This window comes from Pinus tabuliformis, chromosome 2_1 (genome assembly GCF_031772625.1).
Source record: "Pinus tabuliformis cultivar Carrire ecotype Pingquan chromosome 2_1, CPIR1, whole genome shotgun sequence".
Taxonomy (NCBI): domain Eukaryota; kingdom Viridiplantae; phylum Streptophyta; class Pinopsida; order Pinales; family Pinaceae; genus Pinus; species Pinus tabuliformis.
This window is the reverse complement of record NC_142299.1, coordinates 466,844,550-466,872,008: the sequence shown is the minus strand read 5'-3', so window position 1 is coordinate 466,872,008 and position 27,459 is coordinate 466,844,550. Positions and strand designations below refer to the sequence as shown.

The window sequence follows — 27,459 nt, the reverse complement described above, 5'->3', positions numbered from 1 at the left end:
CAAGCAATCTAGGCCCTAGACGAGGATGGTCTCACACATTGAGATGTTGGAGCACTAGCGACACCTTGAGAGCCAGCAACGTTAGAGAAGAGACAAACATTTTGACCACTTGGAGACCCATGAGACCACATTTGTGCACCAAAATCAAAATTGGAGTCCACAGATGGATTATGTTAGATATCTAGGGGCCAACACCTAAAGGTTGATTTTAGAGGGCTTCTACACACATGATGGCACCCATTTCCCTCAACGTCAGCCCTAGAAGGGCCTATGCTTGCATGACGTTAGCACCCTCTCTTATTTCACTCGCACCTGTGGAGAGTTATTATGTTTTTTCATGGTTTAGGAGGTCGGCTTATGACCCTAGGGTGTTTCTTGCACATTATTTTATGATTTTGGGGGATAATAGGCTAGTTAGGCATTCAGATTCCTCATATAAATAGAGGAACATTTCATTGTTGTATCACATCATCACTTGGATTTCGACCTCTTGACCTATTTTCGACCTTCTTCTCTTGGGATAAATTCAGATCTATAGATGCACTTTGGCATTTGGAGATATTCTTTGGAATCAATGATGGAATTTTTTTGCATGTTATCTTGTAATTACAACGCTTCTATACTAGAGAAGTCCACACTTCTACTAGTAAGTCCCCATTTGAAACTTTTTTTGAGTATTTGCCAACTTTACCTTTGGATATTGCATATGGGCAGCAAGGAGTGAGGGAGGATCTTATAGGGGTTGCCTTAGGGGCTGAAAATTTTGTTGAGAGATCACGCATATCCATATAAGGCGAGGCATGATTAACACAGAACACGAAAGTCCTTCAATGTGGGAGATAGAGTATGGTTACATTTGAACAAGGAGTGGGTATAGGTTCTTGGTAAGAAAATCAAGGCTTTGCAATATGGCCCCTTTGAGGTACTAGAAAAGGTTGGAGAGAATGCCTATGGACTCTATCTACCTCCATACAGGTGCATTTACTTAGTGGTGAATGTAGAGAATCTGAAACTCTATGAGCCTTCCATGCTAGATCCGGAAGAGGAACTGGTCCTACATTTTTTAGAGGATATGCTCAGGGGGAGTTGAGATAGGATACAATTTTGCAAAAGAGGTTCAAAACTACAAGACAAGGGAAACATGACCTTTAGCAGATCGAGTTGAAAAGAAAGCTTCTAGGCAAAGCTAAATGGTACACTCGAGAGAAGGTGTATGAAAAATTTCCTTACCTCATTCATTAGAAGCTTTCGGGGATCAAAACCCTCTGAAAATGGGGAGGTGTGATCTGGATTGGATCATTATATTATTTGTCATCCATCTCGATGCTTTCAAAGTGGAAAAAGTGGAGGTATCAACTTACATGTACCATTTTCATTGGCGGGACCCAGTTTGGAAAATTGGGTTCTGAAACTTTCTGGAAGCAGTTTGAGGCATTGAATGTTGTTCTTTGGAGATAAAACTTTTCCACTTAATGGCTGCACGTTTTAGTGATATTCTACACACAAATACCTTCCGAACAATGCAAGAATCACCTCAATTAGAGTTTGTGTGCAAAAATTATGCCACTTGAAAGTTGACTTCTTGTTTTGACCACCATAATTCAAGAGGATGCCACGTCAACCCCCATTATTCATGGAGAAAGGGGCAGCTACACAATCATGATGAAGGCTCTAAAAGAGTCGATATAGTAACTCTATTTTATAGTTGGAGTCAAACTTAACCACTAGTAGGCTATAGAGTTGTGTTATAACCGAGCCATTAGGAGGAAAAGGGGTTTCATTCTATTCAATTGCATTTTGCTTCATAGATGAGCAGAGTAGCTAAGAGTGGATAGAGAGGGAGCAAACATGGAGGAGTTGTAGCATTCCACGAGCCACAAGTCTCACTTCTTTGTACCTGCATCCATTTTTACATTAAGAGAAAGAGAGCGAAACAACCTCACCTTTCAACTGGGTTTTCTCTAGAAAGGGTTTCCCAAGTCATATCTTGTGTTAATTTGTGGTTTGTGAGTTTTATTTCTCTATTCCTTTTTTTTGCATAATTATAATTTGCATGCAATGCAATACACAATAATTTACAGATTTAGAAATTTAAGGTGAAATCAACCCTCATATTGTATATTTTGGATTTTCGAATATATTATAGTAGATTTGTTGTGACAAATTGTCAAATGGAATATTCATGGAATTTTACGGATCATACTTTTGTGGTTATTCGTTGGATATTAATATAATTATCTTATCTTATCTTTCAGAGTCTATATTTGAAACTGGATGGTTTGAGTGCTAATAGCGTTGCCCACTAGTAATAAGGCGGTCTAATAGTGACATTTGTTGATAATTTTTGATGGCTATTGTCTTATTCTCAAGCCAATCAATTACCTTGTTGGCTCTCCTATCCAGCCATTCAAACTTGCATTTCCTATGAATTTGTTGATTTTTGCCTTTCACATTATGTATCACAACTTTTGAGTTGCCTTTCCAAACATATTTTGGGTCAAGCTTTAGAGATTCAGTAATACCCATCACCAAGACTTCTATTTCATCTTGGTTGTTTGTCTTGTTTCCCAGATGTTTTTGTGTGACTACAATGGTATTCCCCTGATAATTCTGAAATACCCAGCCAACTCCTGCAAGACTTGAATTTCCTTTGGGTACCCCATCAAATTTAAACTTTATCCACTCTTCAGGAGGGGAGGGCTCCAAACTTGGTGGCAATTGTTCAAATTGCTTAAATGCTGTCCTTTATCAGAAGATTATGTATGTATTTAAAATTTTAATATATGTGTGTGCATGTAAATGTTTATAGCTTATTATATTATATAAGATTATATAACATGTTTATTATGTATGTGTGTGCACATTTTTTCTGGATAAAAAATTTCCCCTCATCTTCCCGCATATTAAGTATTCAGAGTTAGGATTCTGGTAGCTTGGTAGTGCCCTGCAAATTCCCCCATCCTTCCCCAGTTTTCTAGATAGAGGGTGGTTTATTGTGGCTGGTAACCCTGCAGGATTCAGTGGGTATGGATCCTGTGAATATATATATATATATATATATATATATATATATATATATATATATATATATATGTGTGAGTGTGCTGTAGTTTCCCATTTTGTCAAATTTTGAAAGTAACAGAGTGTTGGAAATGTACCTAGTTTCGGTCTTCATAATTGTTATCATACTCATTTCAATATGTATATCTTATGTAAAAAGCAAAAGAAGAATGAAAAATTATTATTTTAAAATTTAAAGCATGGGTTTCGTGCTTCTTATTGATGGTCTTTTAGGTAAAAGCATGTTCTTTGTGCTTCTAGGGTTTGTTAGGTCATATGATTTATAGGTCATAGTGACACATGTTGATAATTTCTGATGGCTATTGTCTTATTTTCAAGCCAATCAATTACCTTGTTGTCTGTCCTATCCAGACATTCAAAGTATGAATTTGTTGATTTTTACCTTTCACATGATGTATCACAACTTTTGAGTTGCCTTTCGGAACATATTTTCAGTCGAGCTTTAGAGATTCTGTAATACCCATCACCAAGACTTCTATTTCAGCTTGGTTGTTTGTCTTGTTTCCCAGATGTTTTTTTGAGACTACAATGGTATTCCCCTGATAATTCTGAAATACCCAGCCAACTCCTGCGAGACCTAAATTTCCTTTGGGTACCCCATCAAATTTAAACTTTATCCATTGCTTAAATGCTGTCCTTTAGCAGAAGATTATGTATGTATTTAAAAATTTAATATATGTGCGTGCATGTAAATGTTTATAGCTTAATATATTATATAATATTATATAACATGTTTATTATGTATGTGTGTCTGTGTGTGCACATTTGTTTTGGATAAAAAATTTCCCTTCACCTTCCCACATATTAAGTATTCAGTGTGAGGATTCTGGTAGCTTGGTAGTGCCCTGCAGATTCCCCCATCCTTCCCCAGTTTTTTGCAGTGTTCCACGGGGACGCGTCCCCCAGGGTGGGGTGCGCGCACCCCTCGCACCCCACGCACCCAGGACGGGGAGACTCTCGGGGGTGCGTTTCCCCACGTCCCCCTTTTGGGGAGACTCGGGGAGACGCAAGGGGGTGCGTTTCCCCAATGTGGGAGACTCGACTCCCCGAAAGGGGTACTTCTGGGCGTCCCCCCCAAAAATGGGGTTCTTCTGGGCGTCCCCCCGAAAATGGGGTTCTTCTGGGCGTCCCCCCTTCATTTTTGTCTAATTACCCTTTATAAACCAAAAAAAAAATTAAAAAAAATGAAAATTAATTTATTAAAAAAACATAAAAAATAAAAATAAACTAAATTAACAATTACAAATAAAAAATTACATGAACAAGTTAGGGTTAACTCCACTTTTCAAGTTTTCATTCTGCCGCCATTCATTATGCTCTTACCTCAACGCATTTTTTTCTTCCATCTGCTCTCACTGCGCCCACGAGAGCTTCAGCGCATCCTCACTCTTCTCCACGCAGCGGCTTGCTGTTAGCACTTAGCAGTCGTTGCCCAACAGGTGTTGGCAAAACAGAATTAGCTAAGGCTCTTGCATCCTATTTATTTAATACTGATGAAGCTCTAGTGAGGATTGACATGAGTGAATACATGGAGAAGCATGCAGTTTCAAGGCTGATTGGAGCACCACCAGGGTATGTGGGTTATGAAGAAGGGGGACAGTTGACTGAGTCTATACGTAGAAGGCCTTATGCAGTTATTCTGTTTGATGAAATTGAGAAGGCACATACAGATGCCTTCAATATTCTACTTCAGATTTTAGATGACGGAAGGGTCACTGATTCTCAGGGTCGAACTGTAAGCTTCACCAACACTGTCATTATTATGACTTCAAACATTGGTTCTCAGTACATTCTAAGTAGGCTTGATGATGAACCTGGCTCAAAAGAGGAACTGTATGAGAGAATGAAGAACAGGGTTATGGAAGTGGCTCAAACGATATTCCGCCCTGAGTTCATGAATCGCATTGATGAGTATATTGTTTTCCAACCTCTAGACCGTGAACAAATTAAGAGCATTGTAAGATTACAGGTATGTGGTTCATCTATCGTCATTCTTTTAGTGAAAACCAAAGCGAAATAGCAGAGGTTGGTCAGATATATGAGAAGTTAATTTATTTATAACTTTTTGATTTAATCATATAGAAAAAACTGTTTGGAATATATGTTAGTTTCAGTTATTATTTTGGTTTTCAATGTAAATTATAGAATGATGATTGATGAATGATAATTGATATGGATCAATGTACATTGTATTTGAATATTTAAATTTCATATTGAATTTTATTATTGAATCTTGATGAATTAGCATTATTGAACAATGAATATGAACATGAAAATTTCAAAATTATATACATATATATAAATATATAATATATATAATTAAAAATTATATTATATATACCTCGACGTCTCCCCGTCTCCCCTAAATTTCCCTAAAATTTCAGGGTTCTCCCACACGTCCCCTTTGTGCGTCTCCCCGCACCCGCGTCTCCCCGTCCCGGAGACTTGGTGGAACATTGGTTTTTTGGATAGAGGGTGGTTTATTGTGGCTGGTAACCCTGCAGGATTCAGTGTGAGTGTGCTGCAGTTTCCCTGAAAGTGATAATTTTTAAACCGGGTAACTGTTCTGGGCGACTTAGTGTTGGAAATGTAACTAGTTTCGGTCTTCGTAATTGTTATTGTACTCATTTCAATATGTATATCTTATGTAAACAACAAAAGAAGAAAGAAAAAATATTATTTTAAAGCATGGGTTTCATGCTTCTTATTGATGGTCTTCTAGGTAAAAGCACGATCTTTGTGCTTTTAGGGTTTGTCAGGTCATAGGATTTATTGTCATGAGTCAAGAGAGTCAACATCATTGAGCTCTAATGTCGTGGAGAGATAGAGCTGTTAGTCAAGGACTTGCTATGTAACAATGCTAGATGATATGATACTATACAGATGGGCTACCGATCCGACTCTTCTCATGAGAATTCTTCAGATTGAGAATATCCAAGTACCTTGTGTAGATTATGAATACCTCCCTAGTTAAGAGGGAGTGTTGAAAGATGTAATTAGGTTCGGTCTTCATAATGACGTGTAATCATGATTTTATGTAATTGATGTAAAGAATCGTGATTTTATGTAATTGATGTAAAGAAGAAAATAAAGTTATTTTGTAGTGCTTGAGTCATGGGTTTCATGTTCAAGGAATTTTATTTTAGTTGAAGCTCCCATCGTGAGTTGTTAGGCTTGGTCATCAAGTGATAAAGTGTATTAAGTCAATGTTAAAGGTTGAAGACCCATTTGGGCATGCTATACATTAAAAAAAAGAGAATTTATTCAAGTCATTGACCTTCCAAGACCTTGTCACAAACACCCCTTGAAGTCGGTTTACAAAAGGAATAAGGATGATTCCAGAAAGGCATGTCGGCCTAGGCACAAGGACAACTTGGCCTATATCACATGGACAGTCCACTATATATAGAGCAACTCAACATCGCTTGGAGAACAATTCGGTCAAGCTTCCAGGGCAAGAAGAGCAAAAAAATCACAAGAAGAGCAGCGTTATAACTAGCGAGAAGAGAAAGAGGAAGAGCGAAGATCTTTGACATTGTTTTTGGGTTATTCTCCTCGCATGTGTGACAAAAACTAGGGTTTCTGCAATAGGGTTACATTAGCCCTTGCAAAAGTCAAGTAAAAGGTCTCCAATCTAGCTCCCTTGCGGGCCGAGACCACCAAGAGAAGTCTTCAAGTAAAGTGAAGGAGGAAGCATCCCTAAACTCTCTCCATCACCTCACACGTGAGGAATTGCAGAGGTACATATTGCAGGTTAGTGGAAAGGAACTAAAATTTCAGGCTAGCTGAGACTAGTAGTGCAGGAAGGTAGTTTGACTTGTGTTGACTTGGATTGAAGAAGTAGCAGTGAGCAAGGGTCTTGTGACTTGGCCTTGGAGAGGTTGTTGTGTCAAGGGTCTTGGGATTTGTCAATTGAAGTCTCTCTAAGAAGAAGAATTCATTTGGGTTTTTCCTCCCAAGTTGGAGAGGTTTTGGCCTTGGCTGATCGCCTACATTCTGTGTCTCTTGTTTCCTTAATGTTTATGCTTTGTCAGTTGTTTGATGAAGAAGAACACTAGAATAATCTACGCAAAAGAGAAGAACCTAATCTAAAGAACTAAAAAGCATTCACAAGCAGTTATCATTAGAAGAGAAATTACTTAATCCTAATGCCCTAGATTTCTCAACCTGGTATCAGAGCTAAGGTGACAAAATCAACAAGGGACACTCAAGCATTCAAGGACCAAATCTCTAGAAAGGCATCAAAAACAGTTTGAAATCAAGATCTACCAACCCTAGGTCAAAGAAGAAGACTACACCAGAAGAAGTATTGGGATCCTCTCTCAAGTTAACATCAAAGAAATCACAAGACCCTACCTCTACTCAAATTGAAGATATCTACAAAATCAAAATATCTTGAAGTCTTCTCATCCAAAAGAAGCAAGATTAAGGACACTGTCATCATCATCTAAAATTTCTAAGACAATCTCCCTCTCTTTGGAATGAAGGATCACTTTTGAAGAAATCTATATTCATTAAGGAGAAGTGTTCACTAATCTATATCATCATCAAATTCAAGGAGGCAACAAGTGGAAGAAGCATCATCACAAGTAAGTATATTTATGTCTACATTTGAATCTGTCAAAATGTCTTTTTGCATGGAAAGCAACCAATTGGTTGGGGCTTGAAACTTTCTTGCATGGAAAAAGAGGACAAATCTAAATCTCATTGAAAATGATGTCTTGGAGCATGTTAAGGGCTCAATCACCAAACCTCCAAAGGAAGATGCTCAAGCACTTGCAAGGTTTATGAAAGGGGAAGTAAGGGATCAAAGGATTCTCATAGAATACATCAAGGATCCCCTCATTCCATAAGTATCCAAACTCGAAAGTTCAAAAGAAATATATGGCAAGCTAGTAGAGTTGTTTCCCGTAAGTACTGCATGAGAAGTTATTTCATTAAGGCAAGAACTCTACAAGCTAAAGATATGAAAAGAAGAAGGAATAGCCTCATACTTTATGAGGATATCTGAAATAAGGGATCAACTTCAAGATTTGGGAGAAATAATGTCTGACAAAGAGATGACTATAGTGGTGCTAAATGCACTACCAGAGGAATGGGGTAACTTTACTTCAAGCATTTATGGGAAGAAAGAAGCTACTCCATTCAAGGATCTATGGTCACTATGCAAGATTGAAGAACCCAGGATGAAGGCAAAAACTGAGGTATGATCAAGTGAGCAAAATCAAGCCTACGCTACAATGACAAAAAGGGAGGGAAAATTTGGAAAATCAGGTCCTCATAAAAAGAAGAAGAACATGACTAAAATTCAATGCTATGGATGCCGAGAATATGGCATTACAAGAGAGATTGTCCTATAAGATCAAGAAGGAAAATAACAAAAGGGGAGGAGAAGAAGCCCATATCACCGAAGAAGTGGAGGAAACTGAAAAGAAGAAATCCAAGAAAGAGGAAGTAAAAATTCTCTACTATGATTGAGATAGTCTTCCTCACTTAGTTCTTTCCAAGTTTTTGTTTTTCAAAGATCTCTATTGTAAAGATATGGCCATCATGAGTCACTGAGTAGCATGATAGGATGCATCATGGCATCATAAAAGCATTGAGAGCAAGAGCTCATGACATCATCATAGAGAAGCATGAAAGATAGCTGAAATAATAGTCTATGGCAGTCACCTATAGAAGGATATAGCTCTTGGTAACTTCATTAGAAGCATAAGTGGTACTTGTGAGAAGGAGGAAAAGTCATCCAGTACAAAACTCATCATACAACATTCAAAAGGAAACATTCGCTGAATGAGGATACTTAAGATCCTTTGTTGGAATCTTCACTGGAAGGTTCACCGATTAAAAGGAAGCAAGTGTTTCATCAAGTATCTCAAGTTGTGGGAATTCATGGGATGATGGAATGATGTCAAACGAAGTGAAGCAGGTCAAGGAATTGAAGTTCTTTCAATCAAGGAGGCTGCTGAAGGAAGTCTATATGACCTAAAAGAAAATGAGGTATGTATGCTTGTATTTGATAAAATACAATCATGTCATATGGTTGCAGGTAACATGAATGAATGCTCTACTTCGAGAGCATGATCAAAAGAAAAGGATCTCCTCCTTTGAAAAGATGCAAGAAGGCATGGGTCACACATTGACTAGATGAAATCAACATAATATGTCCTCATATGAAATATGAGGTGGTTGACAATAATTGTAAGAACTTTGATTGGAAGTTCTTGGGAAGGAAATGTGTGAAGAAAGACATGAAGAGATCATGAAATTTGCAACTATGGAGAAGGAAATCAACAGCCAAGGACTGGTATTTGACTATGATCTCTCCATGAAAGATATGAAGACCCTGATGAAGTCTGAAAAAGAAAGAGACCCTTGACAATATATATCTTTTGGAGATATGTCAATATGAATGCAGGATGCTAATGCAAACTGGAAGATGTCATGATGAAAGACCATCACAAAGGTAATTTTGATTTAATGTTCATTTCTTATTTTTGAACAAATATCTGGATGGGCTTATGCAGGTTTGCTAAGGGAAGAATTGTGGAAGTCTTGTACAATTGATGATCATGGGACAGGACGAAAGGTCCTTAAGAAAAACATGATATGAAGGAGGCAACATGGCATGAAGGAAGGCTAGATATGGACTAATGGATCACTTTTTGAAGAAAGGAATGATGACATGACTCATGGATGAGAATGATGGATGGTATGTGCCCTATGAAGAAGTCCCAAAAGATGTAGACTCTATGACAAAGAAGAAATTCATGACATCAAATGAAGGAGTTCTACGAGCAGTTGGTTGTCCCATGATCTCCACCTAAAGGACTGCTGGAAGCAAGTCCCTAGTTAAGAGGGAGCTTGGGTACATTCCTTTCAAAGAAATGGGTACATTCCTTCAATGGAATAGGTATGTCCTCCCTAAGCTAAGAGGGAGAGATAGACACATCATTCTTGTCTTCACTTGGGAAGACAAAATGGAAGATTGGGTAAATATCTAGCATTCGATACTCTTTGAGGATGAGCTAAGGCATCCAAGATAAGAGTAGTCGTAGAGGACCAATATTCTTTGAGGACTAGGAATCCAAGATAAGAATAGTCTTGATGGAACACACTCTGAGAACCCAGGTAGGGTATGTTCCAAGAGAGACAATGATGAGGGTGTCTATACATCATTGGTCTCCCCAGCATTGAGCTCTAATGTTGTGGAGAGATAGAGCTGTTAGTCAAGGCCTTGCTATGTAATAATGCTGGATGATATGATACTATACAGATGGGCAATCAGTCCGACTCTTCTTACGAGAATTCTTAAGATTGAGAATATCCAAGTACCTTTTGTAGATTATGAATACCTCCCTAGTTGAGAGGGAGTGTTGAAAGATGTAACTAGGTTCGGTCTTCACAATGACATGTGTAATCATGATTTTATGTAATTGATGTAAAGAAGAAAATAAAATTATTTTGTAATGCTTGAGTCATGGCTTTCATGCTCAAGGAATTTTATTTTAGTTGAAGCTCCCCTTATGAGCTATTAGGTTTGGTCATCAAGTCATAAAGTGTATTAAGTCAATGTCAAAGGTTGAAAACCCATTTGGGCATGTTATACGTTAAGAAAAAGAGAATTTATTCAAGTCATTGACCCTCCAAGACCTTGTCACAAGCACCCCTTGAAGTCGGCTTACAAAAGGAATAAGGATGATTCCAGAAAGACATGTCTGCCTAGGCACAAGGACAAGTTGACCTATATCACATGGACAATCCACTATATATCAGTGTTGTGAAAATCGCGACAAAATTGCGATAAATTCAAATTATCGCTATTTTTTCGATATGCCGATTTTATCGCGATTATTATAGGAAACTATCGTCAAAATTTTTTTTTAGCTGATTTTTATGAAATTATCGCCATAAATTTGAAATTATCGCGATAAAAACTGAAATAATTGTGGGGCTTCGCAGCAGTGAGGTTTTATAACGTTTTTTTTTGGTTTTTTTATGAGTTCATTTCGACAGTCGCGCGCGGAGGGCAGAGGAGAGATGGGAGACCAAGCTGGAGAGGGTTTGACGCTAATTCTAAGTGCTTAGAGGAGAAAATCAAGAGGAGACCATCGATTTCTCCAAAGAAATGGTATGTGGATTAATTTTTTTTTGTTTTCATTGTTTAAAAACGTTGTTTTTGTATTTTTTTCATTATTTTTGGTTGGGTAAATTGGTATGGGCACCATTTTTTTTTGTTTTCATTGTTTTTGTATTTCTTCATTGTTTTTGGTTGGGTAACTTGGTATGACTATGGGAACCAATTTTTTTTGTTTTTGTTTTCATTGTTTTTAAACATTGTTTATGTTTTATTCATTGTTTTTGCCATGTGGTTGGGTAACTTGGGTTTGGAATGGTTGTTTTAGGTTGGGTAACTTGGGTTTGCATTGTACAATGTAAAAATTAAAAATTAAAATACTAAATTGTAAATTTGTAACTTGTAATTTTGTAAATACTAAATTGTAATCCTTATTTTCCCATAGGTTCACAACTGCACCAAAACACCATTCAAGACTTCAAGTTTGCAACTTCAAAGTTCAAAAACAAACATGCCAAGGAAATTGGATCCTTTCTGGGAATATGGTGAACCTGATGCTCCGAATGATAGACTAAACTTGAGTTGCAAGTTGTGTGGCCACCCTATGTCCGGGGGGGTGTACAAGTTGAAGTTTCACCTTGCACAAATACCTAGAAAAGATGTGGGGCCTTGTACAAATACAAATCCTGAACTCATCCAAAGAGCCATGAGAGCATTGGAAAATTTAGAGCAGACTAGAGAGGCCAAAGAAGAAATCAAAAGGCAACTAAAAAGGTCAACTGAAGCAAGTGGCATTGGTTCCACTGCAGCATCAACCAATCCAATAGCTACCACATCATTTTTTGTTCCTCGAACCACACCTGGTTCACAGCCATCTATCACTTCAATGATAAAAAGAACTGAGAAAGAACAAGCTGACAAGTTGCTAGCAAAATTTCTCCTCTGGAGTGATATTCCTTTCAGCATTGTAAGGAATAATCCATTTTTCCAATCCGTTGTTGATGCTATTGCCAGTGTTGGCCCAGGGTACAAAATCCCTTCTTATCATGATTTCAGAAGTCGGATTCTTCAAAATGAAAAGCGTGACTGCACCCAAAGATTGGAGGATTTTAGGGCATCATGGGCACAAACAGGATGCATTGTTATGTCAGATGGTTGGACTGACCAAAAGGGGAGAATCCTTATAAACTTCTTGGTTAGTTGTCCCAAGGGGACTATGTTTATCAAATCTGTTGATGCATTTGCACAAATCAAAGATGCAAGAACTTTATGTGATTTGCTAGATGTGTTTATTTTGGAGATGGGTGCAGAAAATGTTGTCCAAGTCATAACGGACAATGCTGCAAATTATGTTGCTGCTGGCAGGATGCCTATGGACGGGCATTCTAGTTTATTTTGGACACCTTGTGCTGCACACTGTATTGATTTGATATTGGAGGACATAGGGAAAATTCCCTTTGTCAAAGATATTGTTGATTCATCCAAAAGCATTACAACATTTATATATAACCATACATCTGTGCTTAGCTTGATGAGAAGATTCACCAACAACAAAGAGTTGGTGCGCTCCGCCATTACACGGTTTGCCACCAGTTTCATATCTCTTCAATCCCTCTTGAATTCTATGTGGGATGTGAAGAGAATGTTTCTTTCAGAGGAGTGGCGTGTTTTGCCAATAAGCAGCAAACCAGAGGGAGAGGTCGTATGCAGACTAGTTTCATACCAGGAAGACTTCTGGGTGGGAGTGCAGGAGGTGTGCGCTGTTACTGAACCTTTGGTAAAGGTTCTTCGGTTGGTTGATGGTGAGAAGCCCGCAATAGGCTATTTGTATGAGGCCATGGACAGGGCCAAAGAAGCCATTCGGGCCTACTATGATGGTAAGGGAGATGATGGGTTTCAGAGACAACTCCTCCTATGGGGAGTGATTGATGAGCGATGGAACAACACACTCCATCGTCCCATTCATGCTGCTAGGCTTTTCCTGAACCCTGCATTTTCTTACACATGTGGGTTTGATTTTGATGTTGAGATCATGGATGGATTCTTATCCTGTCTCCAGAAGATTGTGCGATCTCCAGAATAATATATAGAGATCTCTAAACAAATTGAGACATATAGGATGGCAGGTGGCACATTTGGCTTTGACATGGCTGTCACTGATAGGACGATTAAAATGCCAGGTATTTTTTAGTTTGTAACTTTGTTTCAAATTTCATTGTCTCTTCAAATTCCATTTTTTTCTTTATGTTTATTTAAAATTTTATTTGTAATTTTGTTGTAGACGCATGGTGGCAGGGTACCCCTTCTGCAAAAGCTTGCCATTCGCATCCTCAGCCAAACATGTAGCTCCTCAGGATGTGAGCGCAACTGGAGTGTATTTGAAAAAATACACAACAAGAAGCGCAACAGCTTAACACTTAAACATTTAAAATATTGCAAATTTCCAAATAAATTTTTGAATTCATTAAACAATATTTTTTTCATAATTATTAATTATTATTTCATGGTCTTTGTACAGGTTGGAGTCCCAGCGCCTTAATGACATGGTCTATGTCTACTACAATCTTCGATTGTGGGTGAGGCAACTTGAGAAGACACCTGATGTGGAGGCCATCTCATTGGATGGGATTGACACCACTGCTGCATGGAGGGTTGAGACCGAGAGGCCTCTCATGGAGTCTGCTGATGATTGGTTAGTGCAGGATGTAGTGGAGGGGGAGGAGGAGCAGGAGGAGGAGGAGGAACAGGAGGAGGAGGTGACACCACCTGCCCGGGCTACCACTGCCACTAGTAGAGGACGTGGTCTACCTCCTATAGCTCCTACTTCTAGTTCTTCAGCTTCTAGAGCACATCAGACTCCACTGCCATCTCCACCAGCACGGGCACCAACATCTACATCTAGAGGGAAAGGGAAAGCTGTGGCATTTTCTCGCAAGAGGGGCAGAGGAAATCAATAGGATTAGACTTTAGTTATTTTCTTCATTTTATTGTATATGACATTATGACATGATAAGATACATTATCATATTTTTTGTTGATATTTTGAGGTTGAGTTGGGACTCAGTCAGTACTTACTATTCAGGACATGATTCAATGTTATGCGTGATTTTAACACTAGAAATGATATTAAACATCTTATATATTAGTTCTTTTATCATATTTATGTGTCAATGTATTTATTTTATGTTGTAGACGGTTTAGATATTAAAAAAATTGAAAAAAAATGAAAAAAATGAATATTTTTGTACCAAACGATTATTTCCCGATAATTACGATTTTTTCCGATTTTTTCCTCGCGCCGATATTATCCCGATAACGATTAATGCAACATTGCTATATAGAGCAACTCAGCATCACTTAGAGAACAACTCAGTCAAGCTTCCAAGCAAAGAGGAGCACAAAATCACAAGAAGAGCATCCTCATAACCAGCGAGAAGAAAGAGAGGAAGAGCAAAGATATTTAGCACTGTTTTTGGGTTAATCTCCTAGCAGGTGTGACAAAAATTAGGTTTTTTGCAGTAGGGTTATATAAGCCCTTGCAAAAGTCAAGTAAAAGGTCTCCAATCCAACTCCCTAGCTAGCCGAGATCACCAAGAGAAGTCTTCAAGTAAAGCAAAGGAGGAAAGCATCCCTAAACTCTCTCCATCACCTCACACGTACGAAATTGCAGAGGTACAAATTGCAGGTCTGTGGAAAGGAACCAAAATTTTAGGCTAGCTGAGACTAGTAGTGTAAGAAGGCAGTTTGACTTGTGTTGACTTGGATAGAAGAAGAAGCAGTGAGGAAGGGTCTTGTGACTCGGTCTTGGAGAGGTTATTGTGTCAAGGGTCTTGATCTTGGTATTCGTCAATTGAAGTCTCTATAAGAAGAAGAGTTCATTTGGGATTTTCCTCTCAAGTTGGAGAGGTTTTGGCCCTGGTTGATCGCCTGCATTCTGTGTCTTTTGTTTCCTTAATGCTTATGCTTTGGTAGCTGTTTGATGAAGAACACTAGAATAATATAAGCAAAAGAGAAGAACTTAATCTAAAGAAGTAAAAAACATTCACAAGCAATTATCATTACATGAGAAATCACTTAATCCTAATGCCTTAGATTTCTCAACACCTTCAACCTCATTAGTCACTAATTCGACCTCTCTCATAAGAAGTTCGATCTGAAGCTGGGAGTTAGAAGAAAGGAAGAGTGAAGGTCTAGAGGGCAAGGAGAATCCAAGAAGAAGGAAAGTTTGATTTTGGGCTCTATCTTTCTCACACGTGTGAAAACTAGGGTTTCTGCAACTTCGAAGATGGCCAAAATTGCAGATCCGAATTGCAGGAGATTAGGTTGCATGATCAAGCTACTAGAAGAGCGAATATTTAGATTTGACTTCGTTGACCTTGGGAGACATTATCGTGCTCAAAGGATGATCTCTTGAAGAGCCGCTTTATGCTAGAATTAGGGTTTTTGCAGCAGTTTGTAGATCGAAGTTGCAGTGTCAAAGTTGGGGGTCAAAGTTGAAGCTGGAAGCTAGTTGAAGCAGGATTAAGCCTCGTTTGATATGACCTAACTGGAAGGGCTTCTTGGAGGGTTGACTTGGTACTTGGAGGATGTTAAAATTGGCAACTAGGGCCAAACTCCATGTGGGTCTACTTATTCATGGCAGCTGATATTTTTCTTGGATTCCTCTTGTTGAGAGGTGTAGGATTGACCTAAAGATCATCCAATTCCGACAAGTATTCATGGAGTTATGAATTTATTTATGTTATGTGACAATTCGTCAAGGTCGGCCAACAACCAAATTACCCCCATCTATCCTCAACGTTTTACTATAAATAGAGGTGGCCTTCAAGTCATTTAGTCACTCATCTCTTGTGATTTCTTCCTCTCCACTTGTTTGGGTTTTGGTGGAAGGAGAAGTCACCAAGAGTATACGCTGCCCTAGAGGGAGTGCCCTGGCTCTACGCTGCCCTAATGTAAAAGTCCTAACGCAGACATGGAAGTGAACCTAACGTTGTCATGGAAAGAGCCCTAACCGCAGTTCCGTTTGTGCCCTAGTCACAGTTCAGATATGCCGTAACTACTAGCCTTATTCCACACTAGAAGCTGCCCTACATTCGCAATTAGAGAAGGCTCTTATATGCTGGGAAGAAGAGGTCTTTTCCGCAGTCAAATGAGGGTTCTATACAGCGAGAGGAGGATCCCTTCACGCTGTCCTAAAGGATACCTTTATACGCAACAAGGAGAAGCCTATATACGCTGCCAATGGATGCTCCAAAAGGAGCCCTAGCTGTAGTCTCTCACACAGTTAGACGCAGTCCAAAAGAGAGAATATACCCTAGCCACAGATAATAATGAGAGCTCTTCGCTGTCAATGAAGGAGCTCTATGAACACTGTCCTACTGAGGGATGATCATCACACTGACAAGGAGGCTCCTATGCAGTCATAAGAGAAGCTTTATCACAAGTATGGGGATGACCTAGGAGCAGTCACAAATTTGGATGTATGGAACATGTCTGGATACATTCTTGAAGCATGACAAGGAGCAGTGTCCTATCTCAGTATATGTATAGACAACATACCTGTAGGTGCTGTCTTTGTTGGAATTTCTAAGTCTGACACGTTAGAAACCCTCCATACACTTTACTGATTTATTCCTACCTACTTGTTCTGTTAATTAACAAGTTATTTACCATGTAAATATTGAAAATAAATACAAGTGCATGCTCAACACATTACAGATCATCAACTAAAGGAAACAAAAACAAGCACACAAATGACACTGTTATTTTTGGACTAATGTGCTTGGAAAAACCCAATGTGGGAAAACCGGTGCAACTATTTGAGGGTTTTATTATTAAGCAATTATTTTCTGAGTACACTCGGTGCCAAATTGGCTAACTCGACAGAGATAAAAAATATGGCAGCAATACCTCTCTTTGGAAACAGGTATTCAGAAAGCTTGCTCCATGAAATCCCTCTCTAGCACAATCTGAAGCTCATCGTGAGCCTCGCTGGCCTCTGCGTCAACCTGAAATCCTCTGCGTTAGCCTAATGAGGCTCTACGCAACCTCTCTGGCTCTCTGTGTCACTCCTGCAGCCTCTGCGTGAATGACGCAGGCCCTTTTGGCTCTGCGTGGCTCCCTCTGGCTCTGCGTCTGCCTCTCTCTGCTTCTGCGCTGGTCTCTCGGCACTGCCCTTGCCTCTCTGCCTCATACTCACTGCCCCTCGTTGTAACTAATCACTGATTCTATCTCTCTTAGCAAATCTTGCTCTAGAGAATAGAATGTCTGATTATTCTGGTGTATTCTCCAAGTGACCCTCAAGCCTCCTCTTATACTTTTCTCGTTGACAAATCAATAGCTGAGATTAAGTCCCTAATCGACGGCTAATATTAGATCTGGCTTGATCCATGTCTTTTGGACCATTCTAACACAGTTTTATATTAATTCACATTAATATTTTAATTTCCCTAAGTTTAGACTTCGAGACTCCATTAAAAATATTAATTATTTTAATATCTCCCAAACTATTTAGAATCTACCCAAACCCTTTCTGGGTATTGGAGATCTCATGTGCCCTAACCTCTCCACCAAATTTCATGGCTAGAGCACATCCGATGCTACCCCAAATCAACACTCCCTCTTAGCGAGGACTGTGCTCTAGCAATACTCCTTACTGAGTATCACCCTGATCATCTAGCATCGGTCCCTGTGCTGATGCTAGGCTTGTTGCCCATCATCCTCTACACTGCTGCATCCTGTACTGCTGCCCATAGCTCTGCCACTGCCATTGCTGCATCTGTACGACAACTCCCTCTGCATCTGTGCTGTTGCCCATGGCCCTGCCACTGCCACTGTTGCATCTGCACTGCATCTCCTCTCATCATGCTACATCATGCTGCCCATAGCACTACCACTGCTAACTGCTGCACTGCAACTCAGTTACTGAGAAGTAACTGATCTCCCAACTCTGACCTCTCTGTTAAGCTAGAGTACTCCTGATGCTAAAGCTCCCTCTGCCTCTGACAAGTGCTCCCTCTGTGACCTCTGCGCTGTTGCAACAAATCCCTGCATCTCGCACCGTTGCACACTTCTCTGTGCCATCCTACACTGGTGCAGCACTCTTGTGCCTCTCGCATTGTTGCAGCCTGCTAGCCTCGCACTGTCTTGAGAATTCTGCACTATAGCTCTCTCTGCCGCTTCATCCGCATTCGTCTCTACCCACATCCGCCAGTCCTGCTACTCCTTTTCGGGGCTCCCGTAGCATGGTCTAATCCAACAGACTGGGTACCTCGAGGATCCTGCCCCTCATCCCTTGTAGTCCGTTTGACTACAGCTTGATGTCTCCCCACTTCTGCTCAAGTGGCGTGTGTGCACTCATGGCACAATCATCGTCTGTCTCCACTTCCTTCTCTGCCCTTGCTGGCACTGCCTTGGTCTCGGAGGTCTCTTCCTTGTTCTTCTTCCTTGGACACTGGGTCGCATAATGACCCAACTCCCTACAGTGGAAGCATTTGATCTTGGAGAGGTCCTTCTTCCGTTTCTCTTGCTTTGCCTCAAATGCTAGGGCAACATCCTCCTCCTCCTCGACTCTAATCCCCTTGCCACTGCTTCCCGCTTTGCTTAGTCTTTTGATCTCTTCTTGGCGAAGAGCCGCCCACATTTCCTCCCAATGTGGAAGGGTCGCTCTTCCCAGTATCCTTTGGAAAAATACCTCCCAGTCTTCTGAGACTGCCTTCAGGGTTGTTCTCACCATCAATTCCTGATCCAGCGTGGCCCCTATGGAAGTCAGCAAATCCCGGATCTCATTCAGTCGACAGGTGAAGGTGTCGATCGGTTCTTCCTTCTTCATCTGGTATGACCGCAACTGATTTTCGAGTAACATCCTTCTCTGCACAGAAGTATGCTGGTACAATTTCTTTAGGGCCTCCCATATCTCATTTGCTGTTTCCTTCTTGACAATGTGTGGTACTACATGGTCCTTGACCCCGTCAAGGATGATGCTCCTGGCCCTCGCCATTGCCTCCTTGTACTTGTCGTTATTAGCTAGGTCAACTAGAATCACTATCGTCCTCAAGGCGAAGTGGTTGATACGATTTCTGTCAAGTATGGATAAGATTTTGGCCTTCCAGACTGCGAAGTTTGAGGCTCTGTCTAGTTTGTCTTGGTCTCTTACTCCGTGTAGTGCCATGCTGCTCTTCTACTTCCCTCCTGGAAGTTCTCGATGTGACTCTCTCTGAGCCTTGATTCCCCTCCTGGAAACCCTTCTGTCGATGTCGAGATGCCCCCTACTCTGATCGTCTATGCAACTACACCACTGATTTGGATTTCTTGGCTAGAAAACCTCGGTAGCAACTCCCTCCTCCCTGGCCTTGCCCTATTAGGCAATGTTCTGACTACAGTACCCCACCAACTCCACTCTGTAACTTACATGCAACCTCCTAAATGCCAACAACCTGAAGGTGAGATCTCCTAGGTTTTGCTAAGTCCCGACACCGACAAACTAGCTCCCTCAGCCAATTGTGTCAGCCCTCTTGGCCTCTGCGTGGCTCTGCATGAGCCTGTCTTTGCCTCCTTCAACCTCTGCATAACCTCTTCTTGGCTTGAACTTGATGACGCAGGCACTGCATCACCCCTTCCTTGCTGCTTTGCTGCTAGGAACAACTTTTGTCACTCGGAACAACTGTTTTCTGCTGCTGCTGCTCTGCTCTGTTGATGTCCTCAATTCTCTTGTGATCTGCAACCACGCTCTAATACCATGTTGGAGTTTCTAAGTCTGACACGTTAGAAACCCTCCGTGCACTTTATTGATTTATTCCTACCTACTTGTTCTGTTAATTAACAAGTTATTTACCATGTAAATACTGAAAATAGATACAAGTGCATGCTCAAAAACATTACAAATCATCAACTGAAGGAAACAGAAACAAGCACACAAATGACGCCGTTATTTTTGGACTAATGTCCCTGGAAAAACCCAATGCGGGAAAATCGATGCAGCTATCTGAGGGTTTTATTATTAAGCAGTTATTTTCTAAGTACACTGGGTGCCAAACTGGCTAACCCGATAGAGATAAAAAATCTGGCAGCAATACCTCTCTTCGGAAACAGGTATTCGGATAGCCTGCTCCACGAAATCCCTCTCTAGCACAATTTGAAGCTCAGCATCAACCTTGCTAGCCTCTGCGTCAGCCTGAAACCCATTGCGTCAACCTGCTGAGGCTCTGCGCAACTTCTCTGGCTCTTTATGCCACTCCTGCAACCTCTGCGTGGATGACGCAGGCCCTTCTGGCTCTATGCAGTCTCTGCTGCCTCTACGTGGCTCCCCTCTGGCTCTGCGTTTTCCTCTCTCTGTTTCTACGCTGGTCTCTCGGCACTGTCCTTGCCTCTCTGCCTCGTACTCACTGCCCCTCGCTGCAACTGATCACTGACTCTATCTCTCTTAGCAAACCCCATTCTAGAGAATAGAATGACTCATCACTCTGGTGTATTCGCCAAGTGACCCTCAAGCCTCTTATACTTTTCTCGTTGACAAATCAACGACTGAGATTAAGTCCCTAATCAACAGCTAAATTAGATATGGCTTTATCCATGTCTTTTGGACCATTCTAACATAGTTTTATATTAATTCCTCATCAAATGGATGGAGCAGAAGACCTTAAGACCTGTAACAAGAAGTAGAACAGTCTTGGCATATCTACAGTCTTGGGTGTAGGATCCCGGTGACTAGGTGTAGTCATAGAAGGAGCCTAGACAACATGGGATCTTACAATGGTGCAGCCTCAAAGTGAAGGTCAAAGAAGTTTGTCTAGGATGAGCTGTTCAAGGGTCAAGTTAGTTGGGTGATGTGTGTAGACTTAACTTGCTGCTGAGCTAGGCCGCAGGCCATAGCCAACATCATAGAGTATTAAGGGTTGCACAAATCAGTGTGACAGTGCTGGAACCTCTCTTGGACCACCGCAACATTTGAAGGCCTGTTGTTGATTGTATTAAGGATGGATTGAAGTTTGATACAACATGAAAGTGCAACATGGTGCAACATAGTGAGAAGTGCAGCATAGTACAACATAGTGATGATGAAGTGTAGCATGATGGGTGCAACACAGTGATGATGGATGCAGTATGATGAGTGCAGCACAACGATGGGAATCACCTGTGTTTAGATCTGCTACCTCATGTGTCATCTTCTTGGAGAAGATCTGTGCTCTTATTTTGACAAGTCAAAATGTTGACTTCTGATGTATATGTACTATCTCTCTCTCTGCTGAACTATTGAAGAACATAAGAAGAATTGATCAAGGGTTTCCCCACATTGGGGTTTGTCCCTGGCTGACGCCACATCTTGTGTCCTCTTGTCTTGGCTTGTCTTTTGCGTTTTATGTGATTTATGTTTATGTTCTATTTGCATTTTACTATCATGCTAAATGTGATTGCTTATCTAGAATTGATATTGAGCTAATATGGAAAATTGAAGTAAATTTTCTCTCAGCATAGAACATACCTAAATAGCAGAGGAGGACTTGGTCTAGGGTTTGGGTCTTGGTTGTCTCATTTGAAGCAGATTCTATAAGAAGAGGAGATTTTTCTGGGTTTTCCCCTTGGAGGGGTTTTGCCCTAGCTTGGAGCCTAATTGTTGTGTCCACTGTCTTTACTATTTTGCTCTTGATAATTGTTTGGTGAAGAAGAACTAATAAAGAAAACATAAGAAGATAAAGAAAATTCACAAGCAATTATTAAGGTTAAGGAAAATCTGAATATAATAGCTGCCATATTGCATTTTCCAACACTTAGAGTGTGATGCAATTTTTGGATAATGTGGCCTTATCTCCTCACTTTAATAGACTAGATAATTGTGAGCACATTTTCTCTTATTGAAAGGTTCATTACAGTTCTATAATTCTGCAAATGGGCCTTGTATTTAAAATTTTCTATTGGATCAGTTCTCTAAGGCAAAAGACTACCATAAAATATGCAATGAAGATACAATCTTGCCATGTTTACCTTTGCAAGATAAGATGCGACTGCTCCAGAAAATTAAAGGACAGGATTGCTTCCGCTGTTGTAATATTTATTACTGTGGTCAAACATAGTTTCCTTTTCCTAAAATATTGAAAATGGTGTTTTGAAATCTGTACCTATGTGTGGCGCAAGTTTTGGATAATAACTGTTCTATAATTCTGGAAAAGGGCCTTGTAAAAGTTGTTTTGTTGGTTCAGCTCTCCAATGCAAAACACTGCCATAAAATATGCAATGCAGATATAATCTTGCCATGTTTAATTTTATGAAATAGTTTGAAGCTGTTCCAGAAAATTAAAGCACAGATTGCTTCTATCTGTCGATCTTCTATATTGCATTCAGACTGATATTGCTTTCCAAATTTATGTTTGATGCTGTTCCTGAAAGTTTCACATCTTGAGATGTTACCTGTTTCTGCAACTGGTTCTAATGGTTAGAGGTTTAGATCGTGATTATATTGAGAGAAGCCCAGTGCTCGACAGCCCGAGGTGAGGGACTTGTCCTTGTGTTTTCCTGTGTAACACTAATAAAATAAATTGACAGAAAAGGTTGGCATCTTTTATTTGGTTAAATTAGCATAATTTAAAATAAATCTTGCATATTAGTTATCTTACCTTATTTAAACAACTATAAATGAATAAGCATAGATCCATCTTAACCTTGGACCTACTACATGTCGAGAGGGATTAAAAAAGACGAGGTGCAAGTCATTGTTTCTTAAAAAGTATTTGGGGCTGCAAATCCGTTGAGGTTTGCACAAGTTTTTCGATTCCTCTTGATGCTTAAGATATGGGGTTATGATTGATCTGTGCTAGTGACCTCCCTTTTTGTCTAAAATTCTCACCAATCTAACCTGACGCAGCCATCTGATTAGTTTCAGGTAATTTATGTTACAGTCTTCTTGTCCTATTTTTTACCTGGCCTACCTGGAGATATGTTGTACTAGTTATATATTCCAACTAAAGATTTTCTCTTATGTATTTATCTATTGTTTGTGGATTGATTCTATTTGGCTGAATGCTTACAACAGCAATCTATAATAATAATAGAGAAGTATATTTAAGATTATGCCCTGACATGTGGTGCATCTATTTTTGCAGGAAATGAGAGAGCAGTGCGAAGAGAAAAGGTTAGAAGGTGGTTTATTGTGCTTAATCAATCTCGATTTTCTGTAGTAATTGTACAAAATACTTTTGGTCATGAATGCAATTTTTTGTTTTCTGTAATTCAGAAAGGCGTACGAGTCAATGAGGGCAGAGGGAGTAAAAGTTAAGTCCAAAACTGGTAAAGGGGAAACTGTTTCATCTCAAACATTGCAGTCGGCTAAAGATGATTATGACCAACAAGCAACATTCCTTGCTTGCCGCTTAATGTCATTAAAGCAAGGAATGCCCCGTAGTCTTCTAACTCAGGCTGCCCGCCACTATACATCCCAGGTTTCTATCTTAAATTGATGCCCCATAGGATCTTGCTTTCTCTTTTTGTTTTGTAAGATCAATATAGTTGAATGGTTCATCGATCCTTTTGTCCTGTGCAACAGTTGCATTTGTTTAAGAAGGGACTTGCTTCTCTAGAGGCCCTTGAACCTCATGTCAAAGAGATTGCTGAGCAGTATCATATTGATTATCAACTTGGTGAGCTTGAGGAAGATGATGGTGAAGTAAGTTTTGAATTTTCACAAAATGATCATGAATACGATGAATCTAGCAGCTCTGACAGTTCAATGCAGGTAAATTGTATTCCTACATATTTTCTGATAAACGAGTGATTCAATTAAATTGTAGTTTAAGCTATGCTGTTTGTTTTATTTCTAATATGAAATGTTCCACCAAGTTTCCGCGACATGGAAACGTGGGAACGGGGATACGCACAAGAGGGACGTATATAAGCAACCCCAAAATTTAGGGAATTTTCGGGGAAACGGGGGGGCATCAAAGTCATACAAATTATAAAATTATAAATTATTAAAAATTTATAATATAAAAATAAAAAAGTAAAATCCCAAAAATATGTCAATAACTAAATAGAAAATCTTAATAATTATGAAATGTACATCTAAAGACTAAATATGATCATCATTACATATTAGACTATTATCATTTATGAATTATCAATGATCATTTGACATTTCTGCATTGTAAATCTAAAAGTAAATTACTAAATTGAATCCATCATTTGACATTATGCAATGTTCCATCTAAATTCATCATTTGGCATGATGCAAGGTACATCTAAATTAAATTAATAAATTCATCATTTGACAATTGAAATTATGCAATGCACATCAAATTTTCAAAAACGATAAAAAGTAAATTCATCATATGACAATGACATTATGTTGAAGTCTAAAATAGCCATAGAATACTAAACTAAAAGTAAACATAGAAATCACTGAGCAATGAAATACTAGTAAATTTCTCAAAAAGTACTAAATAATATTTATAAATATTAAGTTTTGATATATTTTTTTTTGTTATTTTTAAAATTTTAATATAATATAATTTATTTATTTATTTTTAAATAAATTCAAGTTTTGACAAATTTTAAGTTTTAATATAGTTTGATTTTTTTTTGTTTTTTGTTTTTAATTTTTCATATATTTAAATCTGTATTTTTTTAAAAATTTTAATGTTTAAAAAAATTATTAGACAAAAAAATGGGGCGTCCCCCTTGCATCCCCCTGACGTCCCCCTCGCGTACCCCCTGCAAAGGAGTTGCGTTTCGTCGCTGTAAAAACGTCCCCCTGAGTTTCCCCAAAAAGGGGATGTGGGGGAAACATTTCCCCATCCCCGGAGCGCGCGGGAGCATCGGGGCGTGTCCCCCACCCCGGGGGACGTGTCCCGTGGAACAATGCTAATATGATGCTTTGAACATTTTTTTTGTAATGCACTTCTGGGGAGACACATTGGGCACTTCCCCTAAATCTGAGGATTGTACCCTGGGTAAACTGGATTCTGTAGAATGTAGAGATTTTGTAACACTACTCATTAATAGCTCAACATGTCACTTCTGGGAATTGCACTGGGTAGGAAGGATAACACTCCCCTCAACCACCAGGGCTACACCCAATTGACATATCATGCTGTGAACATGTTTCAACTTCCTCTGAAAAGACTAGCTTCTGTTTACAAACTTTGTACATATAATGGTGTTTTTTACGGCCTCTAGAATGGCAATTAATAAATAATTTGCCATTCTTCAGTAGCAGTTTTATTTTAGCATATCTTTGTTATAGGTCATATCCCAGTAGGGATTTTCTATTCGACAACTTCTGTACAGTTTATGACCTTGTCTTCATGGGCCGTACTTGAATGATCTTTATGAAATGTGAGCTTTGGATTGGCCTTCTTTCAATTCATTTATTGACTGTTTTTGGGATTACTTCTTCCAAGTTACTTTCTGATCATGATTGTATAATTCCGAACTGGTCTCACAATTTAAAGACTTTGTAGTTCTATATATAATGATTCTAACCTTTTGCATGCGATGGATATTATCTTCTTAATCTGGTTATCAGGCTTTGGATTTGGTTCTAATTGTATTTTTGTAACATAATTTTGTGATGCAGTTGGATAGATCAGATTCTTCGGTGTATGTAGAACCTTCCCAGTCACAGGTGCTTCTACAACCCCTTCACCACAAATAGGCGATATACTGAAAATTCAAAACTCACTCAAAAATGATGTAAACTGAAATAGGTCCAAGATTAGTATAACTTCTTATTCAAGAGATAGACAAAAATTGTAGTTATTATTGTAGCTGGCGTTCTATATGGTCATAGCTGGTCCAACTTTGTTGTCAAGAATCGTATATGTGAGATTTCCATAGGTTCTCTTGTGTATTACAGATATAGAAATTGGTTTTTATAAGAGAACTATGACTAAGGACAAATACTCTGCCTGGCTCTGAAAATGCTTCTTTCTATATACCACTTCTCATTGAAAGGAGAAATTGGTAACCCTTAAAGCGATGAGAAAAGCCATGCATTCCTGTCGGATATTTACACACTTGTTTTCTTTTAATAAGTTTTGCTATGTATGCCTTTTTTTTTCAATTAGAAAATGGAGACTTGAAGGTTATGCTTTATTGGTGTATTAAGCAAAATATTATTCCTTGATAAGTCGAACAAGACAGAAGTGTCTGAGAGTTCAAACTCCGAGTATGTGTTTTTGATATGGTTAATACCATTCAGCTGACAGTAAATTTCTTGTTTTAGCTATTGTTTATATATATATATATATATTTGTTTCGAAAATGCTTCATGTATTGCTTCAGAAAACAAATAAGCAATCAGAATTCAAAGTAACATCATGCAGACCACAAGGGTGCCAGGGAAGTCCCAGACTACAAAAGCTACAGAGGTCAGCTCACGAGTTTGATCCCTACAGGGAGGGACTCAACATCATGAAATGGTGCAGAGAGATGAACTCTTATGAGAAGAGCCAATTCTTGCTTAAAGCTCCTCAAATCCCAAAGAATAAGGGGACGAGGAACCCTATTGAATGTAACATTACAACGATTTCTCCACATGCCCTACCTACCATGTAGGCCTTATGTAATCTATTGGCCTATGATATCATTAATAGCACACTTTACATTTGTCATTACCTAACTAGAGACATCGGACTAGTAAAGGAGGTGCATCATAGTCTTGCAGGTAAATAACAAAAGAGCAGTCACTTGAGCAAGGAAAACGAACCATATCACTTGCCGAGTTGGGCCTGTAAAGCATGCATCAAATCAAACCTTCAGCTTGAGAACCGCACCCCTAGATATGTGTAAGTTATGGTGAGTTGAATTTATTCACTCGGAAGTAGAAGTGGTAATCAAATAGAGATTTCTTTTGGACATATTGAATCATGAGTAGTTCTACTAGGTTAACTGTCCACTCTTTAAGATCATAGAAACTACTTAAATGGTCAATCTATCCTTGTGTTATGAAACCAACTCACAAAAAGATAGAAAAGATAGATCAACGGCTTAGAATTCAGCTTCTTCGAGGGGGAAATCTCCTTTACATTACATAAATGAACAATTCTTAGATGATACAAATGACAAAACCTCCTTTCTATATATAGGAGTCTAAGGAGTCACAATATAACCTAGTCGACCTAACAATAATAATATAAAGCCACAAAATTAACAATAGAGGGATTCTATGGGGCACAATAATAACAATATGGGGACAATAGGGGCACAACAATATTAATAAGGGATACAACTATGATAGTAATGGGGTAATCACTAGTATTATAGGGACCTAACATGCTCTTCTCCTTAAAAAAAGTGTTGTCCTCAATGCTTGA

General features: G+C 39.2%; 1 protein-coding gene and 1 pseudogene across 1 annotated transcript in view; both read left to right on the top strand.

Moving 5' to 3' along the window:
• Positions 1–27,459, top strand: part of LOC149200942 (uncharacterized protein At2g33490-like) — a 235,053-nt gene that overhangs the window by 75,488 nt on the left and 132,106 nt on the right. The window contains exons 6-9 of the mRNA XM_089402829.1: positions 23,254–23,282; positions 23,385–23,589; positions 23,694–23,882; positions 25,722–25,769. Coding sequence (XP_089258955.1) covers positions 23,254–23,282; positions 23,385–23,589; positions 23,694–23,882; positions 25,722–25,769 — 471 coding nt within the window. The remainder of the gene's footprint in view (positions 1–23,253; positions 23,283–23,384; positions 23,590–23,693; positions 23,883–25,721; positions 25,770–27,459) is intronic.
• Positions 4,191–5,101, top strand: LOC149200943 (chaperone protein ClpB3, chloroplastic pseudogene; annotated as a pseudogene).